General features: G+C 34.6%; 1 protein-coding gene across 2 annotated transcripts; it reads left to right on the top strand.

Annotated features, from left to right (window-relative positions):
* On the top strand, positions 1-25,109 carry MYL1 (myosin light chain 1). Of its 2 annotated transcripts, none has more exons than XM_023220142.2 (7): positions 1-280; positions 12,577-12,604; positions 16,733-16,876; positions 20,814-20,987; positions 21,446-21,523; positions 24,204-24,246; positions 24,796-25,109. In XM_023220142.2, exons 1-6 carry the CDS (start codon positions 155-157, stop codon positions 24,230-24,232), a joined length of 579 nt encoding a protein of 192 aa, XP_023075910.1. In that variant the 5' UTR covers positions 1-154; the 3' UTR covers positions 24,233-24,246; positions 24,796-25,109. The 2 variants fall into 2 exon arrangements, with proteins under 2 accessions (XP_023075910.1, XP_023075919.1); XM_023220151.1 differs by lacking the exons at positions 1-280; positions 12,577-12,604 and adding exons at positions 11,490-11,557; positions 12,300-12,324 and having other exon boundaries at positions 24,796-25,105.
* The last annotated feature ends 1,403 nt before the right edge of the window (positions 25,110-26,512 follow it).

The raw sequence follows: 26,512 nt of genomic DNA, 5'->3' as shown, positions 1-26,512 counted from the left end.
TGCCCTTATACCGTTTAACACTCTGGGTCCACCTTCAAGACACTGGGCTGTGGATCAACCGAACCACCATTCCTCTTCCAAGAATCATTTTGACAGGTTCTTTTGGAGGAACTCCTTCTCTTTTTAACCCACCCTTTAAAAAAAAAAAAAAAAAATGGCACCAAAGAAAGACGTGAAGAAACCTGCGGCTGCCCCGGCACCGGCACCGGCACCGGCACCTGCACCTGCCCCTGCCCCAGCCAAACCCAAAGAAGAAAAAATTGACCTCTCTGCCATTAAGGTAACTAAACAGATGAATTGTGTGGTCACTGAAACATCTTTCAATAGTAAAGAACTCTAGGAACTTGCAAAGGCGTGTATTTTTCATTGAGAGGAATAGCATTATTTAGTGAACTGGTAGATTTTGAAGAAGAGAATTCTGCTTTAAAAAATGAATACCAGCATATAATTTCAAAGATTATTAGAGTATGGTATATATGTGAAGCCTGTGCTTGCTCTATTTTTTATTCTCAAGTTTCCATTTTTCCCTAAATAGCACTTTTACTATTTAGGAGAAAAGTATATATATTTAACGGTGTAGCATTTAAGAATATTTAAACCAGTGTTTGGGTTTTAAATAAAATCTCTCTGGAAACCAGATCCCTTACCTTACAACTACATCAAAAGGAAAGTTTTAGCCCCTACTTATTTCCAGAAGTTTAAAACAGCTGATGGCCCAGTTGTCCTGTATGTATTTGACAGCTACTTTATTTTTTGCAATTCAAGTTCATTCTCCCTTCAGTTTTGCCTAATAAAATTTGACACAACACTAAATGAGATCTCAGCGCAGAAAATTAGGCACTCAAGTGTTTCAGTGACTATAACTGTCATCTTGTTTATTTATTCACAATATTTAATTCAGAATTTGTGAGTTTCTTCTAAATGAAACTAACAAAATTAATTATAAAACTTGTTATTACATGGCTTTTAGCTTATGTCTTAGAGTATTTGCATACTGATCTTGAACTAAGAAAAATGTGATTAATTATTGTGTCAACACTTCGCTGTGATCAAAGTTCTCAATTGCCAAAAGATTATCTGCTTTTGGAAAATGGATACGTCTGTTAACTTCCAATGACGTGACTCATTAAATGTGCACCTTCTCTTCATTCACTGAGCTCTGATTGGCTCATATCACAATTTGAAAATTTTTATCTAAGGAAAACTGCCTTATAAGGAAAACCAATGAGCAAAAGTACCCATGAGGTGATCTTTCCACTTAAACCAAAAGTTGTATATGTAATAAATCTCAATTTTGCCAATTTACCATTGTTTACTTGTGACTATGATGCTGACCCATAAACAAACATTTCATTATTTAATATAACTGAAGAATTTTTTAAGTCCCAAAAATATTTAGTTAGATCATCCTTAGACATTATGTAATGACGTTAAATATATTCATAATTTGTATAACATTTGAGTTAAACATGAAATTTTGTTTAAAATATAAGCAAATTATCACAAATATTTAATCTTTAGCTTGTAGGTATTTGAAGTATTTTAAAAAATCGGTCATAGGATATAATATTGGTTAAGAACTGTTCTTAATGGATATCGACTTAGGAGGACAAAAAGATGCATGTCAGCTCTTCTGATAAATGTTTTTCTACCTTGAGGACTGCATGCATACAGTTCTTTAAGAGGAAACCAAATTTTTCATCCCAGCAATCCTAGTTAATGTATCCTTTACAGATGCATACTGACTACATTACACAGTGAGATCATAGCCATGATAGTAATTCTGATTGTCCCTCATCTTTAACTCTTCACTCTATAGTAACATTAGAAATACGAATCAGTGTCAAAGCTATTCCTTTTTATATTTATTGTGATTTATAAAACAATGTTATCTTTTTGTATCTGGTATTACAGACTTCTGGAAAGAAAAGAAAATGTACCTCTTTACCTAAGAAGCAAACGAAGTGTCTAATAAAAACAGGCATTAATTTTCTTCCCTGAGGACTGTGTAAGAATGAGCACATAAATATTTAGTTTGGCCGGGGAGAGATCTCCAAGAAAAGAGAAAACATCTCTTTTCTAATCCAGAAATTAAGCCAATTACTTATTCATAGTCAGCAGAAAAACAACACTTTTCAGAATCTTGAAAATTTGTTTATTCTTCTGTCAATATGTTAAATTGAGTCGTACAAGCTCAATATTGTGTGATATTGTGAGGATACAATATGAGTTTGTACAACTAAGCAAAAGAAGGAAATACCCCTGGAGTGTCTCTGTGAGAATGGGGCATGCTCCATCTTTATTATTTCATTGCAGAGCAAGAGATGTGATGGTTTCCAGTAAGGGACACAAATCAAAAAGAAGTTAAATGAATCTTGAAGAAACAAGAAAAAAAAAAACCTTTATCTTCCATTCAGAAGGCCCATTTGTAACAGAGAAAAAAAAGAGAAACTAACACACTTTTGTAAAGAAATGTAAATGTCTTCAATGCTTTGCATTCATTAATATGAAATAAATTAGTGCATATTTAGATGTATCTTAGCACAGCCAAAGAAACTGATACAACTTGAGAATTTTATAAACTTTAGTTTTATCCCAGGAGGTAACAGGCCTAATTAAAACATACATTAAAACATTTTATATTATGATGCTTTTAATCACTTAATAATGTTTCTAGATATATTACCTCATAAAAGCTATACAATTTTTTCAAGCGGAGAAAATGAACTTTAAAGAAATTAATAGAGCTGTTATATGCATTCATTAACTTTCCAAAAATTCAACAAAGAACAAAACTTAATTGGATTATAAACTTTCTTTCATAAATCATATAAGATTAGAAACTTAGCTGTCCTTTAGACTTTGAGTAATGCTGTAGTTTAATCATACCTGCCTTTGTGTAGTACTATAGTCACAGCCATGGTAAAATTTAATTTCTCCATAGTATTCCCAGCTAATATCTATGTTTCATATTGTAACATACTACATTTAATAGCCATATATTTGATTCCCCCATAAATCTTGAATATAATTAATTAGTTTTATCACCTTCTTAAATGTGCTTTCCAACCTGATTTCCTGGTTTGTTCGTTATTAGTTTACAACATTTCTTCAATTGTTCTGACACAAATTTTGTGATACTCTCTGAAGGAGTGCTTACTTGATGTCCAATCCTAATGGATTTTCTATAAATACCCTTTTCAGCAACAAAGTACTATTGATATTTGAACACTAAAGTTATTGTCCTTGGTGGTTCTAAGCACTTCAGAGAGCTAATACTTCCAGTGACAATGCGCAGACCAAAAGAACACAGCCTAACAGAATCACAGTTACAGGAATTAAAACCCAGCATAAGTATGGTTGTAGGTTCAAAAACAAGAATACACATTGCTCAAAACTGCAACCAAGTAAAATAATGAAAGTAATAACATAACCATGTGCCTAGATTCTAGATCTTCAATGTGTAAGTGAATTTTCTGCATGATGCATGCACTGTATGGCAGTATTGCTGTGAGGTGATGGTATTGTGAATCATGTTTCTCACTGTGCTGTTTGAGTTTTAACTCTCATTGTATTCACCACTTAATCAGGTCAGCCCTGACTAAATATTGTGAGTGATATTATAAAACATGGTAAAGGTACAGAATGCATTGACAGAAACTATCAAATAAGAAATCTTGCTTCAACAATTGACCACATGCTTGGGAAAATTTAAACTTTCAATTTAATGTATAAGGTAGAAATCTAATGTTCCCAAATGCATCTACTTACTGATGGGGATTCAGTGGAGGCAGATAGTTGTATATGCATTGTGGCGCCCAATTTGTTTTGGCCCAGGTATAGGATTACTTTTGTTCACCTGTAAGTTCTTTTTTCTTATTTCTAACAAAGCTAATATAAATCCAGTTTCCTTTAGAAGAATTTCTGAGAAAAATCAAATGAAGTCATGCTCCACGAAAGGCTCTGAAGTTTATAAAGCTTTTTGTAACAATAACCAATATTCATTGTGAATTTACTCTTTGCCATGTTATCTTATTTAATCCTCACAATATTACACTGAAGTTGTGGTATCCACAATTTGCAAGTAAAGAAACTGAGATTAAAAGAGGGTAAGTGCTATACATATGATCAAATAAGTAGTTAAGTGATGGACCTAGGGTTTAACTTAGCAAGCAAAATCCAGAGTCAACTGCGTTAACCGTATCCGAAACTACCACCCTCATTTATAAAAAGTAAGTTGCTGTTTCTAAGAATGTGTAAAGAGCCCTTTTACACATAAGAGTATGGGTATGAGGTAAGGGTATGAGGTAGAGTTGTTTTTATATTGCCCTGCACAATCCTGTGTAACCAGAAGAGGGGATGACAGACACATCAGAGCAAGTTCACCAAGACTTTTGACCTTGACCGTTCACTACTATTCTGTTCTCCATTTCCCTATCTTAGCACCTGACAACTTGGATGTTCTGTTTTACAGAAGGAGGGTGCAATATCAGGAACCTAGAAATATTCCTACTCATTTTGTTCCATCTTCCTATAGGATGTTGTAAATGGAAAATGGATATTTTTAAATGCTATTAGATATAATGAAACTGATTAAGATTTTTTAGTACTTTTGTTCAATTAAAGACACATACATCAAATATGACCTTCAATTTTTGCCATCAGGCTAATATTCTAAGGAGGCTATGAGATCTCTATTTTGTTTACAAATAAACAGCATTATTCAAACTGGAAATCCCAACCTATATTCTTTGGGATGGTATGCAGAAATACAATGCCACATGTTTAATATGATAAAATCTTAACCCTAACTACTCTGAGTAAAAGAACACATGTAGTCAATTTCTAATTAGAAAAACATAGGTAAAAATATGTATAGGTCGTTTCTAACTTTTCCTTACATGATCTTAAAAGTTTGTTTTCTGTTACTCTGGCCTTTTAATAGTTCAAATTAATTTTTAATACAACTATAATGTTAGCCAATTGTAATATTAATCCATTTGCAATATGAATATAACCTCAGGAGCAAATCAGAAATTATTTGACACTATTACTAGGTATCAGTATCACATTTCCTCTTTCAAATATCTATGCTGTAACAGAAGAGAACAGGTGGGGGAGAAGTGGGAAAATATTAAAGGGTATTTTGTAATTTTCTCTAGAATCATATTTTGAAGGATAATGTCTTTGAAAGGAAAATGTAGCTTTGAAAATAAGAGATCTGTTCACCAATTAATAGTGAATAACACTTTTAAGTAAAACTAAATATTTGCAGGATAAGGAGACCATAAAGTGACCGCGCCAAATTTAGCTCTCGGCATTTTAGTGCTGCAAATGAACCCCTGGCAAGTTGTTTTTAGAACTCATTCCATAATTACCTAGTATTAAGCACCATCTGACTCATGGTGGAAAGGATTATATTTAGTCTGCTGATACTACACTTTCTTCTGCTGCTCTTCAGACTGAAATACTTTTCATATAAAAATAAGATCTTCTGTGGTTTATTTCTATATCAACTTCTACAGTTTGTTTCTTACCTTAAATCAGAATGTGAAGGTCAAAAATTACAATATAAAAGTAGAAATGGCTTCAATTATACTAGTTAAAAGGTATATTATATGGGTGATAAATTCTGGCTATTCTGGTCACAAATTAATAACAGTGAAGTGAAGCCAGAGAAGAAAAGTATCCCTAAAGATGTAACTACATCTTCTCAACTTTATACTCTTCCTTTCGCTGTGATAAAGTACCTATTAAATGCCCAGTGGAACATGTCTCCTGTTTATGAAAAAAATCCAACTGGCTTGAATATGATGTTATGAAGTTATGTTTTGCTTAATTCCTGTTTATCTAAATTACTTCAGACTAATATTACCTATTGAATTTTTAGGCATCCTTCCTTTTCCATTAAAATGAGTGAGTTGAAGTGGATTCTACTGACAAAAGGATGGAAAACTCACAACCTTGCAGAAACATAAGAAATACTAGAAATCGTGCAGTAGAGTATTTTATACTGATGAAACTATAGCCTAGATGAGAGAAGTTAATCAAAAGACACATGATTTATGATAAGAAAGCTAAAACAAAATTCCCAATCTAGCTTTCTTTCCACAAGTTCTCGAAGTCTCCAGAATGGCAATGCCAATATTCTTATCCCTGTTGTCACAAAAGGAACTTTTATTCCAAATAGGAAGAAGCAGATACTTATGTCTCAAAACACACAAAGAATTTTTTAAAATAAAAGAATGAACAAAAACACAATGTAGGTTTTTAAGAAATTACATGCAAACAAATGCACAAAGGAGACAAAAGTATGGGCAGCTCTCAAGAAACTTTAAATTTCTTTATCAATTATTAATCATAAGAAAGCTAATGAGAAAACAGAAAAAGTGTAACAGGTTGTGTTTTCTAGATTTTTATTAAAATTCACTTAGACTTAGCTTAGTTCCTGTAGGTCTGAATTGTTTTATTTTAATAATTGAGTTTTTGCTCTCATGTGACTGAATTCAGTTGACTAATCTAGGACTTCATGGCACAAAATTAAACATTTTATCTCAGACCAGATCAATTTATGCAATCTAACCATCTAATCTCTCTTATATTAGAGAAACTGGGCTGGTGCCATATTCTCAATACTCTTAATTTCCCCTGTTTATACCATATTATAGTAACTAGCCTAGATATATACTAGCCTAAGTATGTCCTATGTTGAAGTCAAAAATGCAAAAATATTTATTTCCTTCAACTTAAGTGAGTTATTCTGAAGCACAAAATTCCCAAGAGTTCCAAAATAGTGCTTTTCCTGGCCTTTTATGGTGGTTCCTAGAAACTCTGTGAGATTGGAGTGAAAATTAGGTAAAATAAGTTTAAGGATTTATATACATCCAGGTCTTTGGTCTCTCTGCCAGGCATTAAATCAGAGAGCATAGAGCAGTGTTTTCTTTGATTGAAAACTGGCCCTGATTATATTAGCTTCTTTAGCCTTTCTAGTCATTAGTCCCCATTGTATGTTGCAAGGACCATCGAGTTATTTGAAGAATGTAGTCCATGTTCCTTCCCAGGGCATTTTCTCCCAGTATTCAATATTATATGTCTCCCCAGTTATCTTTAATTTCAGCTCTTCTTCTTTTACTAAGGCTTAACCTACATCAATTCCAGAGCCTGTTTGATTAACAGCATTTTAATATTCTTTTTCTATAATTCAATTCTTTCTGTTAGGTTGGTACAAAAGTAATGGCAAAACCGCAATTATTTTTGCACCAACCAAATAGATACATTGTCTGATGTTTAATTAGTTAATTTAATCTCATTATTACTATTAGAAAGATGCTTCTCAAAGTAAAAAAGAATTTGTAAACATTGTGATAAATTCTTTTTAGTAGCAGTATGTTGTAGACTACTATTACCTAAATCCAACATCAAATGATAGCACAAATCATAAAAATGTGTAATGTAACTAGTTTACTAAGAGTCTAAGATAAATATATAGGCTAGAATTTAAAAGAGCCTTAAAAAACAAATTGGGGATTGGAAAATTAGAAGTCCAGGTCAAAAACATTTATATAACATCCAAAGGAAGCTGCTAGAAATATAAATGTGCATGTATCAATAATTCAAAATGAGCATGCTAACTTTGAGCAGGTGAAGTCTTTTCCCTCATGGTACACAACCTTCTAGAGGAGAAGTTTATATCTGAAGGGGGAGCTTAGGATATACATGTTCTAATGATTCTAACTTAATGAAAATCTATTGAGCTTCAAATATAGGCAAGGTATTCTACAGAGAGTTATGGAGGGATAACCCTTAAGAATAAGGCAAGCGAAGTGTTCTATTGGAGACAGGTTGGGTTAGGCTCACATCCAGTTCTACATCAGGAACAAATGACTTCGGGAATGGCCTAAGCTTCCCAGAAGCTTACAATCAAGAAAGTTAAAAAACTTTCAGTGGGATGAAGCGCTGGGTGATGTTGAATACTGGGGAAAACAGATAGGAAACGTTTCTCTCAAGGGAAACAAATGTTACCAGGGCTTGTCGCATATTTAATTTCTAAAAAGAAGCAATGAGAGGAGAACATTCCAGAGAGAAGAAAGGTAAATCTGATTTTTAAAACTAATGGATGACATAGAGAACTCAAGCAAAAACCAGCCAACATTGTGTATTCATATTACACAATTAATTTGCCTTTGTTGAAAGGACTGATTACCCCAACATTATAACCCCAAGGAAGAGAGAGAAGATAAGTTTTGCCATTTATGAAAGTAAACCAGACAGAAGAATCGCTTGAACCTGGGAGGCGGAGGTTGCAGTGAGCCGAGATCGTGCCATTGCACTCCAGCCTGGGCAACAAGAGTGAAACTCCATCTCAAAAAAACAAAAAACAAAAAACAAAAAAACAGTGTGCCACAGAAAAAAATTGGATTTCCCATTTATTCTATGAGCACAGAATCTAGGTCTTCTAGTTTTTAAACTACAGTTTTTTTTTTCTCTAGACCATACTATAGCCTTCCCTACTGTTGTCAAATAAAGTGCTCAAATATTTATGTTGATTCTCAATAAGTACCAAAAATATCTAAATGCATTTTCTATGTGACAAAGGTATGAAGAAAGACTAGGGTGAAACAGTTAACAACTGCATATCACTTAACTGCTTCTATTTTAATAACAAACTTTATAGTATCCAAGTCATTAGGAATAGCTTATTCATAACATAAATACAACTTTTTTTTTTTTTGAGATGAAGTCTCACTCTGTAGCCCAGGCTGGGGTACAATGTCGCGATCTCAGCTCACTGCAACGTCCTCCTCCTGGATTCAAGTGTTTCTCCTGCCTCAGCCTCCTGAGTAGCTGCGACTATGGGCCTATGCCACCAGGCTCGGATAATTCTTGTATTTTTAGTAGAGACGGGGTTTCACCATGTTGGCCAGGCTGGTCTCAAACTACTGGTCTCAAGTAATCTGCCCACGTAGGCCTCCCAAAATGCTGACATTACACGCGTGAGCCACCACACCTGGCATAAATAAAACGTTTTATTTTATTTTATTTTATTTATTTATTTATTTTGAGACAGAGTTTCACGAGTGCAATGGCACGATCTCGGCTCACCGCAACCTCTGCCTCCAGAGTTCAAGCAATTCTCCTTCCTCAGCCTCCTGAGTAGCTGGGATTACAGTCATGCGCCACCACTCCCGGTTAATTTTGTATTTTTAGTAGAGACAGGGTTTACTCCATGTTAGTCAGGCTGGTCTTGAACTCCCACCCTCAGATGATCTGCTTGCCTCGGCCTCCCAAAGTGCTGGGATTACAGGTGTGAGCCACCACACCCAGCCCTAAATACAAATTTTAAACTTACTTTCCAGTTTACTCAATAGATTTTACACAGATTAACCATATTTTATATCTAGGCAAGGACACTTTTTTACCTGAAAAAAATATTAAATATGAAAATAATTATGTTCAGTAGGGCAATTTTGATGGTTAATTTTGTATTATTTATAGTTATTAGCTCAACTAACTATATATGCTAGTTCTCAATAAGACAATTCAAATTTAATAACGTAATTACATAAATATAATTACAAAAGTAAAAAGGAACACAAAGATAACATGGTAGGCTCTGATGCTTTCGTTTATGTCAAAAATTATAAGATTCCAAACCTTGTAATATTCAAAGCTTACACATTTCCACCTTTGTCTTTCCCTTCCATTTGCCCTAATGATTCAAAGCATTTTTAATTTTTCTGTTAAATTTCAGTTCCCATTAACTTTTCAAAAGGTCAAGCTATTTATGAAAATGTTTACCTGGGTACTAATAATTGTAAAATTATATTTTCAGTCTTCATTTTTGGACTCAAGATTCTATGAGATTTTTTTCACTACTTATAAACTTAGAGCCAGAAGAGATGTGCATATTAAATGCTGATTTCTTCTGAAATGGTTTGAGGAGAAGCTACAAAGTATATGTCTTTCTAGAAGGAAAGACTTCATGCTTTTTGTGACCATCCCCTTAAAAACAGTTGTTGAAGCAGTACTCAAGTTACAATTAATCTCCAATATACAGTATGCCTGTGAGCTGCTTTAAACATGTAGAAAACTCATAAATATTTTGTCTGAACTTTAGTGGACATCCTAGGAGGATCTTTCCCTGTACCACTTTTCCCAGTACCATTTCCAGAAGGGAGTTGTCCGCTATTTTCAGGTAAGCTACCATGAAAACCCATTGCTGGCCAATCCCCTAGATACCTTTAAAATTCTAAAACACAGTTTTAGCTGGGCAAGTTGACTAATGCCTGTAATCTCCACACTTTGGGCAGGATGATGGTTGGAGGCTAGGAGTCCAAACTAGCCTGGGCAACATAACGAGACCCTGTCTCTACAAAAAATCAAAATAAAAATTAACTGGGTGCAGTGGCACATGCCTGTAGTCCTAGCTACTAAGGAGTCTGGGGTGGGAAGATCACTTGAGCCCAGGAGTTCAAGGCCACAGTGAGCTGTGGTTGTGCCATTGCACTCCAGCCAGAGTGACAGCAAGACTCTGTCTCAAAAATAATAAAATAAGATACAATTTTGCATTCCACAAGCACTGCCATGCATTCTTTTGGCTTCTTGCTCTAGGGACTGAGCCATAGAGTATTTGCCAAGGCAGAAGCAGAAACAGAAACAGCATGTTCTAGTAAGAACTTATGCATAGTTAAAAAAAAAAAAAATGTATAGGATGAGAGAAAAAGAATGTAAAAATGATCTATCAGCTTTTCTGCCCAGAAAATCTTCTGAAAATAAAAAAATATGACTACTCAGCCATTATAAAGATAACAAGGAGGGAGGAAAATAACCAGACCTAACGTCAGGAGACTAAAGGAGAATGGTGAAAAGCAGAGATCAAAACTATTCCTGGTTTAGATGATGCTTGCAAAAGAGTGATCTTTAATTGGAGATTGCAAGACCTGACCAGATTGTCACTTGGGTACAGCCTAAGAAACATGCAGAATGTGCATGGCCTTTTCAAGTCCTCTGAGCCTTACCATAAAGGATAGCACTTCAGAGGATGGTCCTTCTATAGCAGTTGCCATTTGAAACCCCAAACCAGTCCCATTCAAAAACTTGCATTAATACCAAAACTTGCTGACTAGAAGTTTTCAAAATCCACGGTCATCAAGAGAAGGGTCTGGCCCAAGACCTTAAAGAACTTCTAGGCTCTTCTGCCATCGAACAAATAGGAAGCTTCTTAAAAGAAGATGCTCCAAGAGAACTTCTTGGAAATAAAGACCATAAAAGTACTGACAGGTTTCCATCTCACTATGGCTGTCCACTCCCAGGTTCTGGTCACCTAAAAATAGCTCTCAGGGTACAGATCCATCTTTCCCTTTGCCCTAAGAAAGCTAAAGAACTCTCTAAGGGGTGTGGCAACTTATCTCTGAAACCTGATGCTAGCTGTGAGGTCAAAGCTTGCCCAGAAATAAAACGAAGCCTCAGCCAGGGAGGACCCCACTCAGGGACCGGAGCAACCCTCAACTCACTCTTCGGCTTTCCTGCTGTGTTGCAGCCCAGCCGCTCCATCATGGTGGGTCCTATGAGACAATGATTTGTCATTTATAGGATAAAATAGATAGAGGATATGGTCTTATTGAGAAGAAAGATAGGCAAATAATGGAACTGAGGAGAGAACATATTCAATATGAGTCTTTAGTATCTACTTTTGGGTTTTGTTGAGATCCACTAAAGATAGAAGAAAATAATTAGAGCTGTTTATCAACTGGAAAAATACATGTTACTTCCAAGAGCTGTGCTTTATGCTTTACCAACTCTTGCTGTATCACATAAGATTCATTATACCTAAATTTAGAAGAAAAAAACCTGTAGCTACAGCAAAATATTATACCTTAAAATACAATCCAGTGATGCTGATAGCTAAAACTAAGTAAACTGCTTTTGATGCATCGGTTTTGTATACTTTTCTTTAAGCACTGGCTAAATAGAAGACAGACTTAAGGTAGTCTTTTTAATGGGTATATCTGTACTCAAACACCGTGTATCTTATTAGACATATCTTAAATATACTATAGATATTCCTAGGAAGTATTAAATGTAGCATTTGTTAAATCATTAAGATACAGAAAGATATTCCCTAATTATCTTTTGCAATAGTTTTTTATGTTCCTAGATTCAAAAGTGTCCTAAGGCAACCTTCTTATGCCAAGACACCTACATAGCTTCCTAAAAATCTCAGAGCAACCAGCGCTCATTCTTCTGTCAATGCATTTGAAAGAGTACTTGTTTTTTCTTTCTCTTCCTCACCACTGCAGTCCTTCAGTGCTGACCAGATTGCTGGTAAGTGAATTGAGTTTCTCTGCTACAGATGTAGGCACAGCACTGCCTAGTTTCTGCAATATTACTTATCTTCAAGGCATGTTTCATTGCAGCTCAACCTATTAGTGTCCAAGCTATGCCTGAACTCTGAAAAGTAGGCTGACTTTTGGAGCTTACTTTGAAGATTACTCAGGGAATGAGCTGGATACAACTAAAACTCAGAACATTTTTGTTTGGTTAAAACATTCTTTGTGGTCAATTTCTTTCTAACAGATCGAGTTCTCTAAGGAACAGCAGGATGGTAAGTTTAAAAGCTATGGTTGTTAAATGTGCACACTCATAAAGATGGCATGTGTGAAAACCAACTCCCTTGGGATGAGATTAGTTCTTCCTAATTATCCCCACTGGTGTTGCCATTCTAAATATAAATTGCTCTCGATCACTCTAAATATAAATTAGCTCAACCTGAAACCCTTGCTGATACTCAGTAATCAAAGGTTTAACACAAGATAAGCACCACAGAATAGGCCCTTATATTTACTGATACCTAAATAAAACCAATTTGATACAATAGATAATACCATATATATATATAGTAGATTTTAGATGGCTAAATTGCTAATATAATCCCTAAAGAGAGATTTGACAAGTCTGAATTGTCAATTTGAAAAATAAAATTGATTATAAAGCTGCCCAATTACTAAAACTATATCATTTCAATGGATAACATAGTGAGTTGTAGAATAAAAATGAATTTAGAAACAAAGAAGAAGGATTAATTTAGCATAGAACTGTAGAAGGAACATTAAATGTCTCCTGGTTTAACCCCTCCCTGAGACATGCAAGACAGAGTCCAGAGATGTGACAAGACTTTGTCAATGACTCAAAGAATTAGTGCTAGGATCCAAATCTGACATTAGTTTAAGTTGATTAAAAATTTATTTTATAAAAACAATTACTAGCTAGGAGACTCAAAACTCTTAAGAGTCAAGAGAATCTGAATAGTTTCCCTAACAAGTCAACTTTTTCACCTTTGGGTCTTTGGATCCAACAGATCCCATTAGTCCACAGGAGCTTGATGTTTTCTAGGAAGTACACTGAGGAATATTTTATGGAGTGAAAGAGTCACATATCTAAATGAACTAGACATAAATAAACTTATAGATGGAAGGAGGAGAAAAAATTAGCTTCAAAATATTGTATAAATTAGAATATTAGTCATAAGTAGTATGTCTATATTACATATATTATGATATGCAAAATATAATTATAATTATAGGTGATTAATAAGAACCTATTCAAATACTCAGTTCTCTACCTAAAGGATTCCCATTCTTCAAGTCTGTTTCTGTGTCTGAAATAGTTCATATTTGAACACAAATTGAGAAAAAAGGGATATTTACTGCAGTTCAGACTCACATGCATCTGCATCATGGTTGATGGCCTCATGTAGACAGATTAGATGATTTGGTGACTCATAACTCAAGATTATTTGAAATTATACCACGAAGGACTTTTTTCTCATTGAAAACAGTTTGTGATTCTACTATAATTTGTTTGATTTTTAATGCATTTTACTAGTGATGCTGCTACATTGTCACCTGCTGCATCCCAGTCCTCTCAAATAGCTCATTTACAGTTGTTCTGACCGAACTATTGTAGGATCAGGCAAGGGAAGACTTAAAAACCCTTGCAAGGATGTGAGGATTTAATGTTGAACATTAAACCTTTTATTCTGTCTGTGAAATAGATTTCAGACACAGAAGTTCAGTAAACATGGGTGTAGTGTACTGTTTTCTTTGTGGCAGGAAAACAAATGTCAGCATTTTAAATTATGTGGAAAACCTATAGTTGCTTAAATGAAAATATTCTTTAGTTTGTTTCCTTGTTTAGCGGTTAAAGAATTCTGTTCATGGCTGCTCTATTGGAAGCTATCACAGGATTGAAGGAAAAGGGGCAAAAACTGGAAAATTACAGCATTCTAAAGGTCTAAGTCTTGTGCTGTCCAGTAGACACTAGGCATATGTGGCTATTTAAACTTTAATTAATTAAAAATAAAATTTCAAATCCATTTTCCTCACTTGCACTAGTCACATTTTAGTGTTCAAGAGCAACAGTTAACAGTCACCTTTTTGGGCAGCCCAGAATGACAACAATTCCATTATTACCAAAATTTCTAGAACAATACTGTTATACACCAGAAGTTAGCAAACTTCTTCTTAAAAGGCCAAATAGTAAATAAGTTAGGATTTGCTGCCAGTATAGTCTCTGTAAAAACAACTCCACTCTGTCACTGAGGTGTGAAGAAAGCCATAGACTATTCATAAAATGGGAATGGCTGTATCTGAATCAAATTTTATCAAAAAGAAACAGGCAACCAGCCCCTGGAAAATAGTATAACCAGCCCTGGTATTAATTCTTCAAGAGAATAACTAAAGTTTGGGTTAAAAATCTGGAGTAAGAAAAATAGTGTCTTTCTGGTCTCCGCCTTTAAATCACCAAAAGTGTTAATGTCAGAGTGATTCTATTACAGCCCATAAAATCCTATTTCCACTTCGGCATCTGACCAGGGTAATAGTGAACCTGCTGAGCAGTCTGTTCATGAAAGCCTGAAGCCAGTAACAAGAATAGTTCAGTTTCACATGTCCCTTAGAAAGATGAAAAATAATATTTGACTAATGACTTCTAGTGCCTGCAGCAAGTTTTTTAGCGTAGGGAATTGATCTGTAGCCAAACTGCATAGAATTTGAGAGGGAAGTTTTAACAAATAATGGTAACATGATCTGCAGTGAATTGTGAATATAAGGTCAGTGCGATGTTAGATTAGGATATGGAGGAATAGTAAGATGGAATATTTTGCTGAGTAATCTATCTAGACAGCACCTTTTGATCTGAAACCACTGATAGCCTAAAAAATGCTTTCACTTCTACCAATTTATTCAAAAACGATTTTTTGAGTATGGTTGATATTAACTCCAAGTCACCATCAGTACTTTTGAGTTTCCCAGAAAATGTAATCTAGTTTATAAGTTCTAATTAAAATGGTTTTCCTGGCCCCCAAATTCATAGTAGCACTCCTTTCTGTCTTTGGTATTCATTTCTAAACTCTTTGTCACTATAATTGTGAAAGTCAAACCTGTTCTATCAAAAGAGAACGATGAAATTTAGAGAAAGTAAGCAATGCTATTATTATAATTAGAATAGAGAACACTTTATTTTTTTTTTTAATTATACTTTAAGTTCTAGGGTATATGTGCATAACGTGCAGGTTTGTTACATATGTATATATGTGCCATGTTGGTGTGCTGCACCCATCAACTCGTCAGCACCCATCAATTCATCATTTATATCAGGTATAACTCCCCAATGCAATCCCTCCCCCCTCCCCCCTCCCCATGATAGGCCCCATTGTGTGATGGAGAACACTTTAAAATATGTATTCAGAAAAGAATGGGAATGGCTGTGTATACTTAATATACACACATACACACAAAATGAATCAAGCAAACTAGGAAAATATGACTAAAATTGATGGAGTCTACCAATGTGAATATCTTGGTTGTGATAATATAATTTTTCAAAATGTTACTACTGGAAGATACTGGGCAGAGCATACAAGAGATCTTTCTGTATCATTTCTTACAACTGCATGTGAATCTACAATTTTCTCCATAAAACTGTAATTACAAGGCATACCGAAATTCTAAAGTAGATATAGCAACATATGTCATATGTATTATTTGAAAAAACAGTAAAGTATAAAGAGATTATCACAATAACAATGGTATTATCATACCAAAACAAATATTTCTCCTTCTGAATTGATTATACCTGGAGACTAATAGAGTCATACATTAGTTAATAAACTATAGAATGTATAGATTTGTCTCACCTTTCTAAATTTTTCCTGAAAAATAAAGTTATTCCTGGAGAAAACTGGTTAAAGGGATAACCTAGGAAATTTGTACCCCAAGAGGAGGTTTTTCTATATAATTTGAAAAGTTTGAGTTAACCTCACATACCATGAGCCTGATTAAAAATTTGTTCTTTTTGAAATTTTGTTAATCTTGTTAATTATATGAGAGATTATTAAAATTTCTCAGGGCCTAGGAATTTTTTTTAACCCAATCCTGCTTTCCAGGCAGGTAAAGGAAATATGAATATGACTAGGAGCCCCAATTTCCATATCTGATTAACAATAACAGGCAACTTAAAGTTGGAAATGCTGCTTTAAAATAATCCCAAAAAGAAATGCTAAGTTTTTGCCAATGATAGTTGGAGATACAAAAAGAGAATCCAGAATAACAACTTGCACAGTTGGCAAAAGTTGTAAAACAGAAGAGTTTGAACTGAATTATTGATTGAGTTAGGTTTAATTAATAGGTTAGAGGAAGAAAAAAAGCATTCTAATGCTTCTTGCTTTTTGCAGAATTCAAGGAGGCATTTCTCCTGTTTGACAGAACAGGTGATTCCAAGATCACCTTAAGCCAGGTTGGTGATGTCCTTCGAGCTCTGGGCACAAATCCTACCAATGCAGAGGTCAGGAAAGTTCTGGGAAACCCCAGCAATGAAGGTAACCCATCAATTTTTCCAAGAAGTGTTGAAGTATAGGGAAGTGTGTAGCAGTGTGTGTGTGTGGTATGTGTGGTGTGTGTGTGTGTGTGTGTGAGAGAGAGATTGATTTAAAAATGTTTCACATAATAGGGCTCAGTTTATTCCTGATTGTGGTAAGTGCACCTCTTAGCCATATAGTCTCAGCCTTTTTCTTTACAAAATAAGTTAAACTTCATTTGAGAATTTGCAAGATGATAAAATATCTAATGTCAAATGTCAATGCTTAACTTTAGATATTAGAAATACCTAATGCTATCATCATTTCAAATGTTCATAATTAAAGGCTAACGAAATGAAATAATATCCAAATCTGCACATTTTTTCAGACTTCAAATCTTCAAAGGCAAAAACACATTTTGGCAAAGATGTTAAATATGACTTAAACACTTCATAAACAATTCTCAGTAAATTCCAGTGGCACAGTTCTAGAGAACTTCTCTGATAAAAGCTGTGGAAATGAAATTGCAACTTTGTCAAGCAACTGAAAAATACATGCTGACTGCCATGTGCTCTGTCCTTTGACACACTGCTTCTATGAGTGGACAGAAGCAGGGTGTCAAAAGACAGAGCACAAGGATAATCCTAGGAAAAAAATCAGTGAGAAATCTAAGTGGCTAAATTACAGAAGTCATTTACTCAATTCAGAAATCCAGTCATTATTCTAGAATAAGGAAATTACTTTTAATCCCAATGGTTTTATTGAAAAGTATAATAGTCTAACAGAAAATGACACTCAAAACAAACAGACAAGATACATTTGCAAATTGTTTGACAAGGGATTAATATCCAAAATGTATAAGAAACTCAACAGCCAAAAAAAAAAAAACCCCACAAATAATCCAATCAAAAAATGGGCAAATGAACTGAATAGACATCCTTCAAAAGAAGATACACAAATGGCCAACAGGTATATTTTAAAATGTTCAATATCACTAATCACCAGGGAAACGTGAATTAAAAACCACAATGAAACACCACCTTACCCACTTAGAATGGTCATTGTTAAAAAGACACAAAATAAATGCTGGGGAAGATGTAGAGAAAGGGGAGCTTTTATACACTGTTGCTGAGAATGTAAGTGCAACCATTGTGGAAAATAGTATGGTTTATGACAAAACTAAAAATAGAACAGTTATATGATCCAGTAATCCCACTACTGGGTATATTTTTAAAGAAAAGGAAATCAATATGTCAAAAAAAAAATCTGTATTCCCATGCTTATTGCAACACTATTCATGATGCCCAAGATATGGAGTCAACTTAAATGTCCATCAACAGACGAATGGATAAAGAAAATACGATATATATATACACACATATATATACACACACACATACACACAATGGGATACTATTTAACCATAAAAAATGAAATTTTATCATTTGCTGCAATATGGATGAGCTTGGAAGACATCATGTTAAGTAAAATGAGCCAGGGACAGAAAGATAAGTCTACATGTTCTCACTCATATGTAGAATCTAAAAAATTTTATTTTAGAGAAGTAGAAAGTAGTGCTTTCTAGAGACAGGGAAGGGTGGAAAGAATAAGAGACAGCCAGAGGTTGGTTAATAAATACCAAAGTATAGCTAGATTGGAGGAATAAATTCTAGTGTTCTGAATAAATTCTAATGCTCTAGTCCCTCCCAAGTAGCTAAGACTACAGACGTGCACCACCACACCCAGCTACTTTTTGTTTTGTTTTAGTTTGTTTTGTAGAGACAGGGTCTCACCATGTTGCCCAGGCTGGTCTCAAGCTCCTCAGCTCAGGCATCTGCTCTCCTTGGCCTCCCAAAGTGCTGGGTTTATAAGCATGAGTCACTGCACCCAACAGAAATCTTATTTTTAAATGCCACTTCCCAGCTTACCAAACATCTATCTTTAATGAAGAGAGGAGGGAATAAGAGCTAGCCAGAGGTCGGTTAGTGAATACAAAATTATAACTAGATTGGAGGAATAGCTCCAGTGTTCTAAAGCACTATAGGATGACTATGCTAGCAGCAATTCATTTTCAGATAGCTAAAACAGTTGATCTTGAATGTTCCCAATACAAAGAAATGATAAGTGTTTGAGGTGATTGGTATGCTAATTATCCTGATTTGGTCATTACATATTGTACATATGTATCCAAATATCACACTTTACCCCATAAACACGTACAATAAGTATGTGTCAATAAAAAATAATTTTTGAAAGAGATGCAAAACTGAAGTTTTTCAAATAGATATTCAGGCTGTTTATCTTTGCCATTAGGAAACAGAGAGAGGGGAGTGAGATAACAAATAATCTTTTCTTTCCCTTGACAACGAAAATTCTTTGGAGACCTTTCCTTTGTTAGAAAAAGAAAACTTGATTTCAACAAAACTCAAAATCAGCCTGCTGACTTCATTTTCTTTGGAAGGAAATATCCAATTATACCACGCAGAAAAGCCGAGAGCATGAGATCAAGTGAGCAAGCAATAGGGCAAACCCTATTTTTATTTTTTCTTTCTTTCCTTCTTTCTTTTCCTGAGGCAGGGTCTCACTCTGTCACCCAGGTGAGAATAAGTGGCATGATCATAGTTCATTGCAGCCTCAACCTCCCGGGCTCAAGCAATCCTGCCTCAGCCTCCCAAAGTGCCGGAATTACAGGTGTGAGCCACCACACCCAGCCAAACCTAATTTTAATGTTTATTTATTTATTTGAGATGGGGTCTCACACTGTCATCCAGGCTACAGTACGGTGGCATGATCTTGGCTCACAGCAACCTCTACCTCTCAGGCTCAAGCAATCCTCCCACCTCAGCCTCCCAAGTAGCTAGAGACTACAGGCATGTACCAGCATGCCTGGCCTTTTTTGTTCTTTTTTTTTTTTTTTTGTAGATATGGGGTCTTGCCATGTTGCCCAGGCTGGTCTCAAACTCCTGAGCTCAAGGACTCCACCTGCCTCGGCTTCCCAAAGTGGTGATGTTACAGGTGTGAGCCACTGCAACCAGGCTGAAACCCTTAAATGTCACTTTCCAACTTAGCAAACATCCATCTTTCATAAAATTATTTGGTAAAATACTCATTTATTCGGCATTCAAATTTAATTTTTTAAATATTACTCAATATAATTTCAATGTAAAAATATAAATAGCATGTAATAGAAATATAGAAGAGTAGTAAAAAGATTTGATTTGGTGAATACATAACTTTATCCATTTGCATACATCCGGATAGTACAAAATAGACTGTCTAGATTTTCCATGAATAAGATTTACCTTGTCAGAAGACAATAAAGTCCTATCATCTCCAGGCTTCTAAGGTACAAAGAAGTCCGGAGATCCCAGAATATTTGACACACACTCTCTCCTTGTAAACTTCTTAAATTACTTAAAATTTAAAGAAAGGGAAGGCCCTCCAAAAGCTGGGGACAAAGGTGGAATATGTACTAAAGTTAAGTTTTACTGTCTTAATCCACTAGTGAGTTTGTTGTATCTCAGTGCATTTTTCTATGGCTTGCAAGTATTTATGGGAAATATTAAATGGACAATACTAAAAATAAGCTACCACTTATTAAGCACTCAGTTTATCCTAGATATTATGTTAAACTTTGCATTCATTAGCTCATTTAGTTCTCACAATAGCCCTATTAGTTATCTCTATTTTACAGATGATAACTTGAGGCACAAAAAGGTTAACTTGTGCACTGTCAGAGTTGCAAATTGTAGACTAGGAATAAAAGTTCAGGCACTGGAATTCCAACCCTCATGCTATTAACTATTATCATATTCTTGATATTTTAGCAACTTACCAGCTGAAATTTAAGCTGTGTCAAGGTTTTTCAGATAACCTAGAATAACTTTTGAAGTTTAAATTGTGACTCAGAGTTAGTATTATGGTAGCTAATAACCCTCAAAATTGCAATTTCTTACAGAGCTGAATGCCAAGAAAATTGAGTTTGAACAATTTCTGCCTATGATGCAAGCCATTTCCAACAACAAGGACCAGGGCACCTACGAAGACTTTGTTGAGGGTCTGCGTGTCTTTGACAAGGAAGGCAATGGCACAGTCATGGGTGCTGAACTCCGCCATGTTCTAGCCACCCTGGGTAAGGGAATTTATTTCAGTGGACTTAGTGAGACAGAATATATAGGAAAGAACATAACAGGAGAATCATGTCATCACCAAAATAGGAGGAAATACTACAAAGGGAAAATGGGGGAAAAAAATAGTCAAAAGTTAATGACCATTTCAATTGGCCTCAGTGGCAGTGAGTTTGGTGAAAATGTTAACTTAAAATATTGGTAATGAGTAAGTAAAGGAAAGCCTGGTAGTTCTTATAGGATACAGTTTGTATGACAAGGGATAATGTGTATTTAATTAACTCGTTCAAAAACCAATTAGTTGACAATATATTAAGTACCAAAAGAATGGGAAAGTTACAATTCCTACATGCCAAGAGTTTAAGTCTCCATGAGTTTAAAATCCACTATGGCTGATGACCTATGGTGGATTTTGAAAATACCACATGGACTTCTTTCTGAAAGGAGAGTTTTGTTTCATCAGGTGAAAAGATGAAAGAGGAAGAAGTGGAAGCTCTGATGGCAGGTCAAGAAGACTCCAATGGCTGCATCAACTATGAAGGTAGAATCAATGCTCACTGGTGGTTATAGCAACTCTTAACTGATCAGACTGATGATGGGCTCCTTTTGAACTTCTTTTCCTCTTCCTTCCTAATTGACATACATATGACAACGAATTGCATAACTCTAAAAAGATATGTGAGGATCTGAACATATAAATAACATTTATTCCAGTGTGTTTTAGCAATACTGTGCATTGTTTTTAAGCTTAAAATGTGTTTTCACATATATTTTTTGTTAGAGCTTCAGAACATCCCTATGAGGTAGACAGGGCTGATGTCAGAATCAAATTTAATAGAATATTAAACTTGAAGAAATCTCAATGTCTTTTACTAGTATGAAGCAATTATGAAAATGAAACTTCAGGCCAAAGAGGTTTAGTTACTTGGTGAAGGTCAAACAACTGATGGCCAGGCTGGTGCTAAAATTTACTTCTTCTCCTTGTCTAGTGTTCTTGCTTTAATGAAAGTCATCCCACAGTTGCCAATTGTTTAATTCCTACCACCAATTTTTAGCAGCTTCACCCAGAGGGTGTGAAAGCAATGCACTACACAAAACAAAGACGCATAATATAATTTACAAATTTAATTTTTTTTTAATTTGTAAGAAAATTTAAAATTTAAAATTTTCTTACAAGAAAATGTAAAAATTTTTCTGTCCCCAAAGAGAATGAGCCCAGTTACATATAAATAAAGATACAAAGAGAAAAACATAGAAGAGAAGATAACAAGAGTGAGGGGAAGAAAGGAGAAGAAAGGAAAGGAGGGAGAAGAGGACAAAAAGAAAGGGTTTAGCCAAGCTTATCTTCACTGACAATCTTGATTAAACTTCACTTTTAATTCTTAATTTAATTCTTAACGTGATAGTTCTTCACATTTGGCTATTACCATAAATACACTCCATAGAGAATCATTCAATAAATATTGTTTGAACAAGCGGACAGTCATCTAGAAAAAAAAGTCAAATCTGAATTTTATGCCAGGACAAATTTCAAATAATTTACATGTGAAACGTAAAAGCTAAAAAAGAGCACAAAAATCACGGAAGAATTCATTTTATAACTTTGGAATGATTAAGTTTTTTCTTTCTAACAGTGACACAAAAACCAGAAGGCATTGGAAATGTTGACAAATTTAAACACACACTTTTAAAAGTCTCTATAGCAAAAGCCACTAAAGCAGTCAAAAGATGGATAGCAAACCAGAAAAAAAAAAAATTGCAATTAATATCAGAAAGAGCTAATTTTCCTAATAAAAAAAGAACTACTACAAATAAAATACATCCAATAGAAAATTAGCAAGTACATGAACAGACAATTCATAGGAAACAAAATGAAAAAAATGACAAACTACATTAATAATTTTTAAAAATGCAAATTAAAACTACATTGACAGCTGGTCGCGGTGGCTCATGCCTATAATCCCAGCACTTTTGGAGGCCCAGGCAGGCAGATCACTTGAAGTCAGGAGTTCCAGACCAGCCTGGCCAGCATGGTGGAACCCTGTGACTACTAAAAATACAAAAATTAGCTGGGCGTGATGGCGCACGCCTGTAGTCCCAGCTACTCAGGAGGCTGAGGCATGAGAATCGCTTGAACCCGGGATGCAGAGGTTGCAGTGAGCGGAGATCGCATTACTGCGCTCCAGCCTGGGCAACAGAGCAAGACTCCGTCTCAAATAATAATAATAATAATAATAATAAACTACACTGCGAAATCATTTTTCAATAAGCTGATTGCCAAAGATTAAATGTTTGGGCACACTTTGGGCTGAGTAGAGGGTATGGAAACAGGCAATTTCATGTATTACTGATGGGAATGCATATTGTTAAAACCCCTAGGTGATGATGTGTTACTACTAATAGCAGCAAATCTACTTCTGGAGAGACTTAGTCTCTAGATATTCTTTCACTCAAGTGAGATGACCATATATAGATGGTTATTCATTACTGTGCTGTTCATAATGGCCAATTTTTTAAATAATTTAATGTCCATCAATGTATAATTTCATCAACGTATCAATGTGAAAACAATCGAATGTCCATCAATGTATCAACGTGAAATTCTCTGCAGCCCTAAAAAACAGGGACACTCTTGTGTACAGTTATAATATCTATAAGATAAATTATTAATTGAAAAAAGGAATACAAAATAGTATATAGAATATGCCATTTTGTGTTAAAAGATTTTTAGAAACATATTTACATGTTCTTGTATGTGCATAAACAGTTCTGTCAATTTAGCTATAAAAAGAGGAACCAGTTGCCTGGCAGACAGTGATGGGAAACACTTTGTTGCTATATATCCTTTCAGATGTTAAAAAAAATATTTTAACCCTAGCTGGGCACAGTGACATGTGCCTGTAGTCCCAGCTGCTTGGGAGGTAAAGCAGGATTGCTTGAGCCCAGGAGTTTGAGTCACGCCTTGACAACACGAGAGTTCATGTTAAAAAAAAAAATGCATGTGAATGTACCACTTATTCAAAAAATTAATTTGCAAAGTCTGGGCAAAGGTCATAAATCCACTACTAAGAATTATGAGCTATACACCTTAAATACAAAAGAAAAGAAACTACTGTTACAGCTAAAAATAGGATTGAGGTAACTCATTAAACCTTTCTTTTATTAAATTTGACTGTTTCCTAATTCTAAGTTGTCTTATTTTGTCTATTTTGCCCCTACAGCTTTTGTCAAGCACATCATGTCTATCTGAATGGAGCTCTGAAGGTATATACCTGTTCCCTCTAATATTTAAGGCTTTCTTGATATTGTGTTTTCTAAAACTTGACAACTTCAGTTTATATACTGTAGATTAATATTGGTTCTTAATTAAGAGATATTAATTAGAAAATACTAACACCTTGAGATGGGTTATTTAGAAATAAAGCATTTTTGTATGAGTGTATAAGCAAAAACTTATGAGGTTTTTGTTTCCATTCATAAATTCTATCTTTGTGGCTGTAATACAATTATGCAGTGGACTACCAGAGACTAGTTGATTAATTTCATTGGAACAGAACACTAATAAAAGCACAGGCAAACGTTTTTTGGATAACTAAAGTAGTTTTTAACAGTTTCTGCTCTAGAAAACCATGTTATAACAGTCCAAATTCAAGCACTTGCAACCAGGTTCTTACAACTAGGAAATGGCTCATCTTTTAAGTGCTAGTTTGCTTTGTGCCTTTTTTTCTCTTACACTTCACATTATTTCCTCCCGAGTTTTATTCCTGAAAAGATGCAATTAATATCTAATTCGTTTTCCAGTTTTCTTTACAGAACAAGCATTGTTTAGGAAGATCGGCTGGAAACGTATTTTAATCACACCCATGACAAATTCTCCAGATCTGTTTACCATCATTCAGAAAAACAAAGCAATCTGGACTGTTCAAGATTGAGCAACTCCCTGAATTTTTATACATCTTCAGTTTTTCTCTGAATTGTATTCATACCACACAAAGTGTCTGCTACTCTAGGTGAGAAGAATAAAATATTGACAATCTCAAATCCAAGCACCATTCTTTATTGTCTACCATGAATCAACAAACATTCTTAAAACAATAAATCAATAAACAATTATGGTCAGTCTGGAATGTTAAAGTCACATTGCATTTTTATTTTCTTAATGAAAATAATTTGTAAAACTTCAATTATTTTATTAAATGTAGAGAATATTGACAATTTATAAACTTTTAAAAGAAGAAATCACTGCAGTCTACATAGCAATAACAAATTGAATAATAAAGATAATTATATGTTATTGAAAAAGTGAAATAGAAATCTGAGGAAATTCAAATTGGATAAGAGACATTTTTCTAAAAACTATGCAGGTAATTTAAAGCGAAAACAGTTTTCTTCGGATTTGTGTAAATCATTTTGTTCATGGCTTGATCTATTTAACTTCTAGTGACAATCTGGCCTATTAGAAAAGTCTAGCAAGACCTTAATCCTTCTCACTTAATGTCTTCAAGGATAAGATTTAGAGTGACCTTTCAGCTGTAACTTTTTAAAAAACCCTCTGGGATGGGACTGTTGCTTAAGAACTCAAGATCCTGTTTATTAATATTCTCTCTCCGACTATAATTCCCTCCCCTTTGCATGCCCATGTCCCAAAATATCAGTTCAATCTTTTAATAGATGTCAAAAGTGGTAAGACAAATTAGCAGAAAAGTTCTTAGTATAAACTTTATTTAAGAATGCTATCACCTATCATTTTTTCTTTAGGACACAATCTGAGGGTAAAAAAATGGCTATTTAGAAGAGAGGAGTGGTCAATAGTTCTCCATACCACCCTCAAAAGATTATTGTAATATACAGGATTATAAAAATATTTGAAAAGTACCTGCCGCCTATAGATCTTTGGAAGCTGAAACAACTTTCTCTCTGATATTGGGAGCTTCAGTCAACGTGTTCCTTCTGTCTAGCAAAAGTCACTCAGATTTCAGTGGCGGAACTTTGATTTCAGCCTCTGCTTATGTAGTCAATATGATGATGTTGCAACACGGCAATCACTCTTAAGGAAAGTGCACTATAGTCTCATGATCTTTAAGGCCAAGTTTCCCTAAGACCAGGAACTGGAAATATCACACAGCATCATCCAGTAGAACTTTCTGTGAAAATGAAGATCTATATCTGCTCTGTCTTATATGGTAACCACTAGCCACATGCAGCAAGTAAAATTTGAAACGTGGCCCATGTGATGGAGGAATTGAATTTTTAATTGCTTTCTTTTAATTAATTTAAATTTGAATTTAAATAGTAACATGTGGCTCTTGACTACTATATTGAACCGCTGTTCACAGCTCTCAATATATATGTATCTGCAGGTGTTATACCAGGCAATTAAAAGTGTTTGTTTTAATTACAAATGACACTATGTAGAGAAGTTGACTGGTACAAATAATTCAATCATAAAAGGCTCATTTTTGTTTTGGGATATGTGGCTAAGTGTCATTTATTCTATACTCCTTTAAAAATTTTTAATTAGAAAAATGTG

Source organism: Piliocolobus tephrosceles, chromosome 11 (assembly GCF_002776525.5).
Source record: "Piliocolobus tephrosceles isolate RC106 chromosome 11, ASM277652v3, whole genome shotgun sequence".
NCBI classification, from domain to species: domain Eukaryota; kingdom Metazoa; phylum Chordata; class Mammalia; order Primates; family Cercopithecidae; genus Piliocolobus; species Piliocolobus tephrosceles.
Note: the sequence above shows the minus strand (reverse complement) of the source record. Positions and strands in the feature narration are given on the sequence as shown.

Bases quoted from the DNA above. Each gene is read 5' to 3' on its own strand.
- MYL1 (XM_023220142.2), top strand. From the start codon at position 155: ATGGCACCAAAGAAAGACGTGAAGAAACCTGCGGCTGCCCCGGCACCG. The intron at 12,605-16,732 runs GTAAGTTTAAAA...TGCTTTTTGCAG, and splicing joins CTCTAAGGAACAGCAGGATG to AATTCAAGGAGGCATTTCTC. The intron at 20,988-21,445 runs GTAAGGGAATTT...TTGTTTCATCAG, and splicing joins CCATGTTCTAGCCACCCTGG to GTGAAAAGATGAAAGAGGAA.